General features: G+C 37.0%; 1 protein-coding gene across 1 annotated transcript in view; it reads left to right on the top strand.

Annotated features, from left to right (window-relative positions):
- Positions 1–12,962, top strand: part of myom2.L (myomesin 2 L homeolog) — a 135,707-nt gene extending 122,745 nt beyond the window's left edge. Inside the window, exons 39-40 of the mRNA XM_041563196.1 lie at positions 9,787–9,877; positions 12,740–12,962. Of these exons, the coding sequence (XP_041419130.1) occupies positions 9,787–9,877; positions 12,740–12,744 (96 nt within the window). The 3' untranslated portion in view covers positions 12,745–12,962. The remainder of the gene's footprint in view (positions 1–9,786; positions 9,878–12,739) is intronic.
- Positions 12,963–13,236: the final 274 nt, after the last annotated feature.

Here is a 13,236-nt window from a genome sequence, read left to right as displayed (position 1 = left end):
AAGTCTTTGTCATGTGTTTTGAGAATATTCCCCTTGACTTGCATTTTTGGCAGCAACTATGTTGTGACTTTGGAACAACTCATAAGTTGCCTCGTGTTGCTTTGAAAACACAAAGTGCTATTTTTGTTTACCTCATTTATACTGGTAAATGTAATACCACTCAACAGTACTGATGCATTTAATTTATTATGACTGAATAGCAGTTACAAAATGAGTTATTTATGTAATAACATTATTGCATTTTTGTTGAAAAGAGCTGAACCACTGGCACAATGCACCAAACACCCCTAATATTTATACAGGATATATATTTCTACTGAGCTGGACAATTAACATGTATGCTATTTATCTAAGTTTTAATATTTTATATGTCCTTGTCTTTTGTATGTGTTTAATGCTAATGCAGAAAAATACTGGCAAATTATAAAAAAATTATATTATAGTAACTGACACTTGTGTCGGTCAATAATTATAAACAATGCCACGGTATCATTGGTTCACATTGAGTTTTGCTGATGTAAATGAATAGTTCCTTCAGAATACATAAATGAGTTGGTGTATCAGGTTTGATTATTACTGCGTAAGCAATGTTCATTCTGAAGCTGGTACAGGAGAAAGATACAAAGCAATGCATATATTAGAATGGCATCTGCTATAAAGATATAGTATTGCTGTATTCAGCATCTAAATTGCTTTGTGTGCAATCATTTGACTTTGCAATCTATAAGTAATTACATTTTTGTTTCTGTCGAGGTCTTTATTGTATAGTGTTTCAGAAATTCATTGCTCTCATTATTGGAAAAATGAATATGACATTAGTTTTGTGCATTACTGAAAAGTTTGAAACATGAAAATATGACATTGATGCTTCGTAGCTGCTACATCACTTTAACAAGGTTGGTTTTTCAACGCTGTGTAGTGTCCGTTATAAACATTTTCCACCATTACAGTAACCCATATCTGTTACCTTTTTATTAGTCTACCAGCAAAAGCCAAATGCTTGCTGTGAGATTAGAGATAAATTGGTAATCATAGACAGCAGTGTGTCTTGCAAGATTTTGTTGCTTTTAGTTCAAAAATTCCACCCATTTGTTTCTGAACAGTGCCGGGCCAAGCCCAACGGGTGCCCGAGGCAACCCAGCTATCCTGCTCCCCCCCCCCCGTGCACAGGACTGAACATGAGCATGTGCGCCTGAACACGGCCTGCACGCATGCACAGTAGCTGAATAGAAGTCAGGGTAGAGTCACAGAGAGGAAGGGAGGTGAGAGTCACAGTCAGGAAGGGAGGGAGGGGAGAGTCACAGAGAGGAGGGGAGGGAGGGGAGAGTCACAGAGAGGAGGGGAGGGAGGGGAGAGTCACAGAGAGGAGGGGAGGGAGGGGAGAGCCACAGAGGGGAGGGAGGGGAGCGCAACACAGGGCAGCTAACAGGGTTTCGAGGTAGGCAAAATACGCTTTTACAGGTACGTGCCTGCCCCCCCCCCTGTTGTTGCGTCCCAGGCAGGTGCCTCTTCTGTCTACCCCTAGTTCTGGCCCTATTTCTTAGTATCACTCCAGCAAAAACTCTGCAGAGTGCCAGGCTGCTGAGAAGATTCTGCCCAGACAGAAGGTTATGTTATTGTCTTAAAAAAATGATCAGATGGAAACAGTGTGAGTTTTAACATTACGCACTAGTTAGTATTCAGTTTCACCATTATGGCAACAGAGTTAGTAAAGGAGTAGTGATGGGCAATGCCCGCGATTCACCACCAGCGAATAAAATTTTGGTTCAAAAACGGACGCCGGCGTCAAAAACGAGACGCCGGCCCAAATTCGTCCATCACTATAAAGGAGTGCATGGGGGAATTATCTTATAGCAAGGCAATAAGAATCTTTTTCTACAATACAATATTACCTACAATAGCCTTTTCAAAATAAGAACTTTAGATTGAACACTTCCATCATTAAATCATTTCCCAACTACACAATAAATAGTAAATTTGTTGAGGCCTCATTTAGAGATCTTTTTTGAAGCTCATAAATAAGGACTTTCGACATTGGTCTCAACAATTGAAGGGAAAGAATAGCACTAAGAACTTTCCAAGCCATTCTGAAAGGCATTTATCTTGTATTTCCTGCACATAAAGATGATGATAATAGATTCAAATGAACTGTTGGACTGTTTTGAGGAAATCAGATACAGGAATGGGACATGTTTTCAAGAATGTGTGGGAGCTGAGATATTCTGGATAATGGATCTTTCTTTAATTTGAATCTCCATACCTTAAATCTACTAAAAAATAATCTTAACATTAAATAAACGAAATAGGATTGTTCTGCTTATAATGAGGATTGGTTATATCTTAGTTTGGATCATGTACAGTGTACTGTTTTATTGTTTGGTGAAAAAGGAAATGTTTTTTTTTAAATATGAATTATTTGTTTAAAATTAAGTCTATGGGAGATTGCTACCCTGTAAATTGAAGCTTTCTGGATAATGGGTTTCTGGATAACAGATCCCATACCTGTAATAACACGTAAGGGGGAATTGCATAAATAAGAACAAACGTTTGCACTGTAAATTCTACTAGTGCATAGCACACTATTAAGGGGTGCTTCAAGGTGGCATGCTCTTTTAGCATGAAAATAACCTTTTTAGGGAGACATTTTTTACATTCACAACATTTATATTAAATTTGTGCAAAGGAACACATTTTCGCATTGTAAATGTTTTTCATGTTCATTCTTTTATAACACTCCTCCAAATTTGTATTTGAACAGACAGGACCTTATAATGAGGTATATGAGTTACTGTCACAATGGTTTGTTAAACTGGTTGTGAGGAGCAGATATGCTTTGCAAATACTAAATATTCTGAGGCTTGACATCAACTGCTTTGAGCAAAAGGTTTGATAATGAAAAACAGAACCACAGGGACCTTAGCATATAAGGAACTGATAGAAAACAAGTCCAGGTTCAGGCACAGGGTCAGGGCAGGCAGCAAGTAAACAGAGTTCATGAAACAGGTACTGGATCAGTAAAGGCAGCAGACAAGCAGAAATCTAATAACAGATCAGGGGTTTGAACACAGGGAGTCAAAAGTAGAGGAATATAAAACCATATAAAACCAGAATGCTCAACATGTAAAAAAGAGCTGACCTATTTCTAAATGTTAAACAGTAAAACAAAATTCTGCCATTTCTCATTGCTGCCTGTTTCTCCAACACAGAGATAAAATAGCACATGTATTATTACCTTTTTCTTATTGCTTGGCACAGACTTTATCTTTGTTCCATTTGTTCTTTGATAAGAGGATTATTTCTGTTATGATTGGGGGTGTTATTTCTACATAATAACATAGAAGAAAAAGGCACAATGATAAAGTTTGACATTTTGCCCAAATGTAACTTGTGCAATGAGTTGAAGAGCCAATTAGAATATATTAATTGACTGCACAACGAATACATTTAGTTACTGGTGAGAATAAGTATCACTAAGTACTGGGCACTGTACAAGGCAAAGTACGCAAAATGATGGGCAACCATTTCTGCTACATTTTAGGAGAGCATCACTTTGGACAATGTAAAAGAGCAAAAACAGGGAACTTGCACCAATGTTTTTCACTTAAAAACAGGGAACTTGCACCAATGTTTTTCACTTTACACCTTGGCATGGGCTTTGCAAATAAGGCCCTATGCTGTTTTCATTAGTGCATAGTGACCACAGCATTAGTGTGCTGTTTTCAGTTGCAAACGAAATGAAAGATCGGGAACTCACAAATAAATCATTAAAAAAAAAAAAAAAAAAAAAAAATATATATATATATATATATATATATATATATATATATATATGTTAGAAAAAATATAATAACGATATTTGTGAAGTAGCTTGAATAAGCATCCTTCCTGTGAGGGTTAAATTCAGTATCATGTTTTGCATTTGTTATTCTAGAAAATAATAGGCAGGACTGCACACAAAACTCAAATGTATATTAATGTTGTGGTCCCTGTGGCAATGACAGGGCACTGGATCATTGGTAGATGCATGCACATGCTGTACTTGAATGTTTACATGGCTCAGAAACACACAACAGTACATTTACATTGGAATATGTGTAAATTCCTCCTGCCTCCATTATTTACGTTGGAAAAATAAAAGTGAAGAAAATGCTTGTATATGTTAAAGAAGGTATGGTAAAGGAAATGCCAGTTTGCTTACCCATAAATATATTGTATGTACCTGTGACAGAAACTAGAGATACACACTGTACACATTGTAATATAGCTATTAAGTAATAAAAATAAAAAATAGTATTCTGTATATGCTTTCTAATTATGACTGTGAAAATGTACATACATAGGGCAAAATAAGCCACCAGTAAAGTCATACACATAGGCAGAATAAAAAAGAAAAATCTTACAGGTACTTCAATAGATTAAAGGACAAGTAATAGCCAGAAAAAGTGTATTTTAATTCGATTTTAATAGAGCATCTGTCATTTTTGACCACAACTCATATGTTTGTTAAATTAAAGCACCCCATGAAAACAGAACTTACCTTCTGGTTACAGCTGCCCCTTTTCTCTATGTCATGGGGGAAGCACATGCAGGGTTCTTACAGGGAAAGAAGCACCAATCAATGGAAAGGTTATGGGACTCATTCACAACAGCAGTTGCAATGGTGGTTGCACAAGCATGGATGCAATCATTGCACTTATTGACTCTTTTCGTGAAGGTATTTGCGCGTTATGCTTCAGACACTTGCACGCAGTTGCACCAATTGCCATTGTACCGAGCCAGTATGTTCTGAGGAATCACACACAAATGGGCCTATTAATGTAGTAAAGCTGCTACCGCCACACTAATGCACAAACATCATTTTGATGCTGCGTAGCTGAAAATGATGTGATCAGATCAGAAAAGAACATGGTAAATCAAATACAAATTGCTCTTTCCCTTCAGTCCTATTGACAGCATAACAAAGAGTTTATTACCATTCCTGCTCTGGGTAAGTCCGAGGAAGTTATCAGTTGATTAATTAATCACCCCAGGGAGCAGAAGTTTGCTACGGGAGGGGGAAAAGATAAAATTATTTCACAAGGAATGGAATGAAAACCTTCAAAATGATTGGGTATTAAACTTGATATAAAAAGAATATCAGAATTTCTCTCTCTGCCACTTTAGATATTTATTTTTTCCCCAAACAGCAAAGCTTCTTTAGAGAAAGCTGTTATGGGTTTTTTGTGGGGGGTGGAATGTGCTATAAAAACATTTTTGCAATGCGACCAAATATTCACATTGTGAACAATTTTGCCTTTGTGCAACTGTAACTCACATTTTGCAAACCCTTATTATATAGTTTATAGTTTGCAGAGTTTATAGTAAAACTCCCTACTGAAAAAGTTGTAAAATTTGGTCCAAAACGTTCTGCCACATTCAAGCATGTCTTATGTGTTTTAAGACAAAGTGCTATGAATGGCTGCCCCCATGACCACACAGCAGCTAAGGTAGAAGTGTTTCTGTGGCAAACACAGCAGTTTTACCAGTGAAGAGCAACACTGCATTGTATTTGAATTACTTTAAAACACTTTCATTTTTGGTGCTACTAATCCTTTAAAAGGTACAGATCTCAAAGGTTCAGGCAATCACCAAAGTAAGGCCTAGGATTGTTGATTGTTTCCACCACAAGACCTACAGTTAGTCCTAACTAAGCTATATGTCAGCCCTTACAAGCCTTTGGCGGAAGCATCAGTTAAATGCATTTCTTAAAAAACACTTTTTTGGTAAAAATTAAACATTAAACATTATTTCTATTATGTTGTCAGGCAAAATAAACTTTACTTACACTGTATAGATTATTTAAATCTTGTTTCCTTCATACTAGAGTTCACAGTCACAGAAAGCAGCTACTGTAGCATAAAGGAGAAGGAAACCTAGTCGGCACAAAAACCCTCCCCCCTCCCGTGTGTTGCCCACCCTCCCCCCTGGCCTACCCGTCCCCCTGGGCAAATTCCCCTAACTTGTTACTTACCCTTCTGCGCAGGTCCAGTCCAAGGAGTTCACAGACGACATCTTCTTCCACGCAATCTTCTTCCTGCTTTGAACGGCGTTTTGGCGCATGCGCATTAGGAGCATTTCGCCGGTACAGATCTACTGCGCATGCGCCAAAAGTCACTAAGTTTTCCGATTTTACTTCGTGACTTTTGGCGCATGCGCAATAGATCGTACCGGTGAAATGCTCCTACTGCGCATTCGCCGGTCAAAGCAGGAAGAAGATCGCTTGGAAGAAGATGGCGTCGGTGAACTCTGTAGACTGGACCTGCGCAGAAGGGTAGGTAACAAGTTAGGGGCACTTGCCCAGCGGGACGGGTAGGCCAGGGGGAGGAGGGAGGGTGGGCAACACACGGGAGGGGGGGAGGGTTTTTGCGCCGACTAGGTTTCCTTCTCCTTAAAGGCAAGATTACCCAAAATCTTGTTTTTTTCCAGAATAGGGGACATGCCCTGGCTACACAATTATATGGTGAGGAGGGAGGGGGAATTTGTGAAGGGCAGTGACATCTATCAAGTGCTGAATGGAAAGTTAAATTAATTGCCTGCCATAGGGATAGAGGTGGGGCAGGTAATATGTGATTGACAGCTAAGATTTTAAGTCAACATAACAATGTATGGATGTCTTAGTAAATTGCATTTTGGTTTAATGTTTAATTTGAAGGGTTTATGTCTGGGTGACAGGTCCCCTTTAATTACTAAAATGATTACATTATAAACACTTTTAACTTCTATGCAAATTACAGCATTACAGTCCCGTTCAAACTTGAATGGCAGCCTCACGGCTACATCTACCCATAGCAACCAATTAGCGACGATTTTCAGCCACATCCCATAGCAACCAATGTGTGATTGGGTTTTTTCAGCCACTTTCATGTTGAACAATAAAACATTTGATTGGTTGCCATGGGTTACTGCCTAGGTGCAAATTTGCCAATTCTATTAAATTGGCGACAAGTTTTTACCAGTGAAAGTTAAAAGTCTATTATATTTAATGCACCTACATGTTTGGTGTTACTAGCCCGCTCAACTCACCAACTCACCACAGTTTGTGAAATGAAAATTTCATAGTTCTCTATTCAATTGTTTAGGATTTTTAGGAATAAGAAACAGATGAACACTCTAGAGGTAAAGGAAGGAGCCAATCCACTGGAATCAATCCATTAAGCGATCCCAATCCATTAACCAAAGAAAATAATTGATTGCACACTCTGAAACAGAAAATAGAAACATCTTTATTAAATAATTACTGTACATTATATAAAATGCCCAATGTGTTTCAACCAAAAAAGAAGTCTTCATCAGGGAAAAATATAGAATAAGTGGCAAAATAGGAATTTTATAGCTGAGTAACTCACACTATTTGTTTATCTCTTTTCCTAGCTGCAAACAACACACTCATGTTATAAAACTATAAGAAACAATAATGAAATGTATAGATGGATATAAATAATAATAAACACCCACTACAATTTAGGTACAAGGTAGTACCAATGACATTTCTCCTTTAAAATGTGATTCCTATATTCTTTCTAATCTGAGAAACATTATAGACCATTCCTGCAGAAAAAAATGTTCATTTCAAAGGTTTACCTTTGCAAATCATGGGAATACAGGAATTTCAAAGGTCAAACTGTGGAAGGACAATGAAATAGTGGGTTTCCATAGTTTGGTTTAGTTTTAACAAAACATAACATTGCCAGTATAAATGGCATCTTGGTGCAATGAACTCGCAGCAATTCACAACTACATTTAAAAGCCTAAGGCACTGATTTTCAAGGACATTGAACTTAGACCATACTGCTTCAGATATGCTGCAGGTCACTTATCTACAAAATACCTTCTTTACACTTATACTGTATGTGCACATCAACAAGCAAAATACCATGTTGCTGTAATGCTAATACCCTTTCGATATTTTCTTGCAATTTTTGTAATCACTGTTTTTTTCTGTACATCCAATTAGCATTTCTATAGTATCTAAACTTATTTATACTTTCATGGAATTTATTTATATCTTACATAACATTATTACTCTGTATGGAAATTAATTTTCAGAGTATTTCTCCCCTTCTGAGACAATGCCTTTGAACTTACTCACCATGCCCCACATATTGGTGCATTTATAACCACCCTGATACATTTTATTTGTATAGCGCTCTTTGAGGGCAAAGCACTGTACAGCAGAACAATAAATTAGTAGAACAAACAGGGGGTCATTGCAATTATAAATACAAATAAGTGTAAAAATACAATACACGCAAATATAAAGGTATGGGATCTGTTATCCGGAGACCCGTTATCCAGAAAGCTCCAAATTATGGAAAGGACATTTCTCCATAGACTCAATTTTATCCAAATAATTAAAAATTTTAAAATGTATTTCCTTTTTCGCAATAATAATAAAAGAGTACCTTGTAATTGATCAAAACTAGAATATCATTACTCTTTATTGGAGGCAAAACAATCCTATTGGGTTTATTTAATGTTTAAATTATTTTTTAGTAGACTTAACGTATGAAGATCCAAATTACGGAAAGATACGTTATCCGGAAAACCTTAGGCCTGGAGCATTCTGGAAAACAAAACCTGTAAAGTTATAATACAGATTAAGTACTTAGTGCCAAGGAGACAAAAGGATGGAGGTCCCTGCCCGGTAAAATGGCTTGCGTAATTACACCAGACAAAGTTATTTCCCCTTACAATAGTAATTGGTGAAAATAGGCTATTGAATATATACCATAAAGCAATGATGTAAAATATTAGCATGAAGGGTGATAATGAGCTACTGTGGACTGTATCTACATAATGGTAATTTGTCATCTTGAACCTGGTCGAAAAACAAATTGGCACACTTGATAAATTTTCATAGTGTCCCACTCGAATAATTTAGTCTGTGATAAAAATGTAGACATTAAAAGGATACTGTCATGGGAAAAACTGTTGTTTTCAAAATGAATCAGTTAATAGTGCTGCTCCAGCATAAATCTGCACTGAAATCTGTTTCTCAAAAGAGCAAACAGATTTTCTTATATTTAATTTTGAAAGCTGGCATGGGGCTAGGCATATTGTAAGTTTCCTAGCTGCCCCCAGTCATGTGACTTGTGTTTGGATAAACTTCAGTCACTCTTTACTGTTGTACTGCAAGCTGGAGTGATAAAGCAGCCTAACAACAGAACAATGGGAAGGTAACCAGATAGCAGCTCTCTAACACAAATTAACAGCTGGTAGATTTAAGAACAGCTTCCCACTGTGACACATTCAGTTACATTGAGTAGGAGAAACAACAGCCTGCCAGAAAGCAGTTCCTTTGTGCAGCACTGGCTCTTTCTGAAAGCACATGACCAGGCAAAATGACCTGAGATGGCCGCCTACACACCAATATACAACTAAAAAATACACTTGCTGGTTCAGGAATAAAAATGCTATATTGTAGAGTGAATTATTTGCAGTGTAAATAGTGTGATTTAGAAATAAAAACGACATCATATAAATTATGACAGAATCCCTTTAATACACCAATATATATTGTTTCTGTAAATTTGATGTTGTGGCAAATTTTCATTTTTTTCTTATAGGAATGCCAACCAATTGTTTTGTATTTTAAATCTGTTACATGTAAATGAATAAAAACTGCGTCCAATAAAGTTCAACATACAGGCAAAAAAAAGGGAGAGTTTCTCATGACTTGGCTGTTGTGTATAGAGTGTTTAATAGTTTGTATCATTGTCTAACCTGAAATTATTCTCCGCTCTCCAGATTGTTGCAACAAGTAGACCAAGGAAATATCGACATGGACAGGAAACTAAAGAAAAACAAGTTAAGGTGAAATACCAAACAACAACAGAAGGTATTAATACATATACTTTTAATTAAGAGGCAGCTAAAATATGAAATACCTTACACAAGTGTTTGTCAGCATGCATGTCCCCATTATTTTTCTTGTCAGTAATGATGGGCAAATTTGTCCAGCTTCACCGAAAAATCTGTGAATTTCCCGTGAAATTCGTGAAACAGCGGAAAATTTGCCAAACTCGAATTTTGATGCCTGCGTCAATTTTGATGCCAGCATTAATTTTGACGCCCACATCAATTCAGATGCTGGAGTCAAGGGGCATCCGAATAATGTTGACTCGCGATGGTTTTGATGCAAGCGACTTTTCCAACGCGTGTCCAAAATGTATTGACGCCAGCGAATTTTCGAAAACAGCTTTGTTAATTTATTTGCCTGAGGCGAAAATCGGAAATTCACCGCAAATTAGTTTGCATGTCACTACTTGTGAGTAATCCTCACACTATAATAGCACCCCTTGTACATTATTCCTTAACAGCAATGAGGATTGGCTAGGGGCACTCCTCGCAAAAAAAAGTAAGAGCATGGGGGGCCATCATGTGGAAAATTGTCTAAGGGTGCTGTTGTGGGCAACATTTCTCTACAGTGTGCAGCATGGGGAGAGCTTTTCTTTCCTTAAAAAGGTCTGCGATGCGGATTGATCCTTTGGGCACGTCCTCAAAACTTGTGCGTAAAGAAAAACACACACATTGCTATGAATTGAAGATAGACTGGCAAGTAAAGTCAAAGCACTTGCCTCTCTTGCAGGCTGAGTGTCTGTGTAACTAGCAGAAAAGAGAGCTAATTTAGAAGTTTAAATCACAGCGCTAACTTCTGAGTGCCGTATTCTGGAAATTTGTATACATTTAATTTCATGCAAATACTCTACATATTGTGGTAGAGTGACTAGGAAAAGGTGGAAAAGGGTCACTCTAGCCTTTAATTTCTTCCCAGGTACTGAGATAGGCTCCAGGAAGGGAGTTATGAAACAGAGAATCAGTGATCTGTTTAAAGACTTTAGTAGTCAGGGACTCCATTCCGCGGATCCAGTGCAGAGATTGGAGTTCACCTTCCACAGGAAAGCTGTCCTGTTGAAAGACTATTTAAAGTTAAATAGAATAGGAGAGTGTGTCTATGAGCAGGGCACAGCAGGTAGGAGACCTGGCAGTGTGAGGAACTCCCAGACGAGCTGGGAGTGCCGCCTGATTCTGCATGAAGCAGAGGGAGCCCGTGGCTGTGACTAAGAGACAGATTTTGTTGTCTGTGTGGAACATTGAGGAAAAGCCAGGAGGCTAAGAAGTCCACTCAAAGACTGTGAATACAGGGGTGAGCCACAACAATTGTTTTGTTTGCTGGTAGTCCACAAGGGGCCCAGCCTAGTCAGGGACTGCTCCAAAGTTGGAAGGTAGTTCCCAATGGGCTAGGTTTTATTTTATGATTTGTTTGAATGATAAAATGGTCACCCGTGTGTCTGTGGATAATACACTGTGTTTGTGTAAAGAAACTAAATCTGTGTTTTCCTGGAAGAAGCCTGTGTGTCCCTGTCTTTCTGCTCCTTTGTCCTATGCTGCCTGCCTACCATTGACTAATCCCCCCCCAAAAGTTATGTGTTCAAGCTGCCAGCTTGCCACAATATACAGTACAGTTAGTGCTGTTTCTTTAGAAAACCAAATAAAGTGGTGAATGCACCAGCCTACTAGCCTGATATAAAAATTGTTATTTCTAGCTACTGTACTACTTTATTTTTAATTACATTCACTGACTTGCAAAAATGAAAATATGAATTCATAAAAAATATTTATGAATTTGTACTTGTGATAGCACTAATAATAATAATATATGAGACGGCTATTATGACAAAAATTAAATGGGTACATTTGAAATTTACCCTTAATATGTTTTGTATTTCAAACGCATTTGCATATTTCATGTTAAAATCATTTTTATATTTATTTGCATTTACATTAATGCATGGTCTCAGGCATGCATTTATCTAGAAAGTATAAATAGATTGTAAACTATACTTCTTATCATCAATGAGTATTCTGTCATATTGCGCTGTCTATATCTACTTTTTTATTATCAGCTGCTACAATGTTTAGTAGTAGAGAAGGGTTTTTATCTTGGAATTGAGAGTTAAATGGCTAGACCCATCAATTGCACATCTGTTTATACTTATTATAAACCTATACTATAAACATACAACATTGTTTAATATTTTGTGAACCCTATTAAATGTATTATTTCTGCATTCATATGACCTAAGATGTATGTGTATTATTTGTTATAATTATCTGTCTTTATTATATGTCTTTCTTATATATCTTTAACACACCTTAAAACTATATAATGAAGCCCATTAAGCAAATAAAAAAATAATGCTTGTTTATTAATGTATTTATTGGTAAAATTATCAAAACTTGCATACTAGTTTGTGGCAAAAGTATGTGAATCTTTTCTTTTAGTAGCTGGTGGTCACCCCTTGGGCAGGGATAACTGCATCTAAAATTACTCGCGAGTTAGGGAAGGGAGGATACCTACCACATGCTTTCCACATACCCCCCCTTTAGAATCGGTCTAATACAGGTCAGCCTGATTCTAGGCACAGTGTGCAGTGCAAAGGCCTGGTGCTATTTGCACATTGCCCCTCTCAGTGGGTAAATTGCTGCCTTTGTTTGCACTTTGCACACTGTGAAATATTCTGAATACATCCAAACACTTGGAAGTGTTTTGCTCAGTCATTTTAGTGGCATTCAAGATTTGTAACATTTGACCTCAAATGATATAAAAGACAAAACAATGCATAATAAGACGTATAATAATTATATGGAGCTATTTGAAGCACTTTCTGCTTTGATACAATATGTATTTGTTTTTCAGCTTAGCCTGAAGGAAAGAAGGAAGAAAAGAAAATATACTGAGCAGTAAATGGTGAAACCAAGAAAAAGTGAAGTATATACAGTAATTCAGAAAGAATGAATAACTGTACCTTTGGTTGGACATCTTTTTACTAGATAATTTTTATTTCAATGTAATGTGACTACTGCTAAAGATGTGGTACAAAACTTTTAGGTGATTATTTACTGAAAAACTGGATTTTTTTTTAAAAAAAACCCTCAATTAAAAAAAAAAAAAAAAAACAACTCGATTTTTTCGAGATTTATTAAAGCCTGATGCAGCAAAAAGCCCATATTCAAAAATCCAGCATCTCAGACTTGCCGAGTCAATGGCAGAGGTCCCAATCCTATTTTGTAGTTTCTGTGGTCTGCATTGGAATTAGCGTGAAAATCCGACTTTTTGGGGGGTTTTAGGCAAAAATCCCAAAAATTTGGGCTTTTCGGGAAAAAGTCTGAAAAAAACAAGCAATTCAGAGAAAA

Source organism: Xenopus laevis, chromosome 5L, assembly GCF_017654675.1.
Source record: "Xenopus laevis strain J_2021 chromosome 5L, Xenopus_laevis_v10.1, whole genome shotgun sequence".
Lineage (NCBI taxonomy): Eukaryota > Metazoa > Chordata > Amphibia > Anura > Pipidae > Xenopus > Xenopus laevis.
Note: the sequence above shows the minus strand (reverse complement) of the source record. Positions and strands in the feature narration are given on the sequence as shown.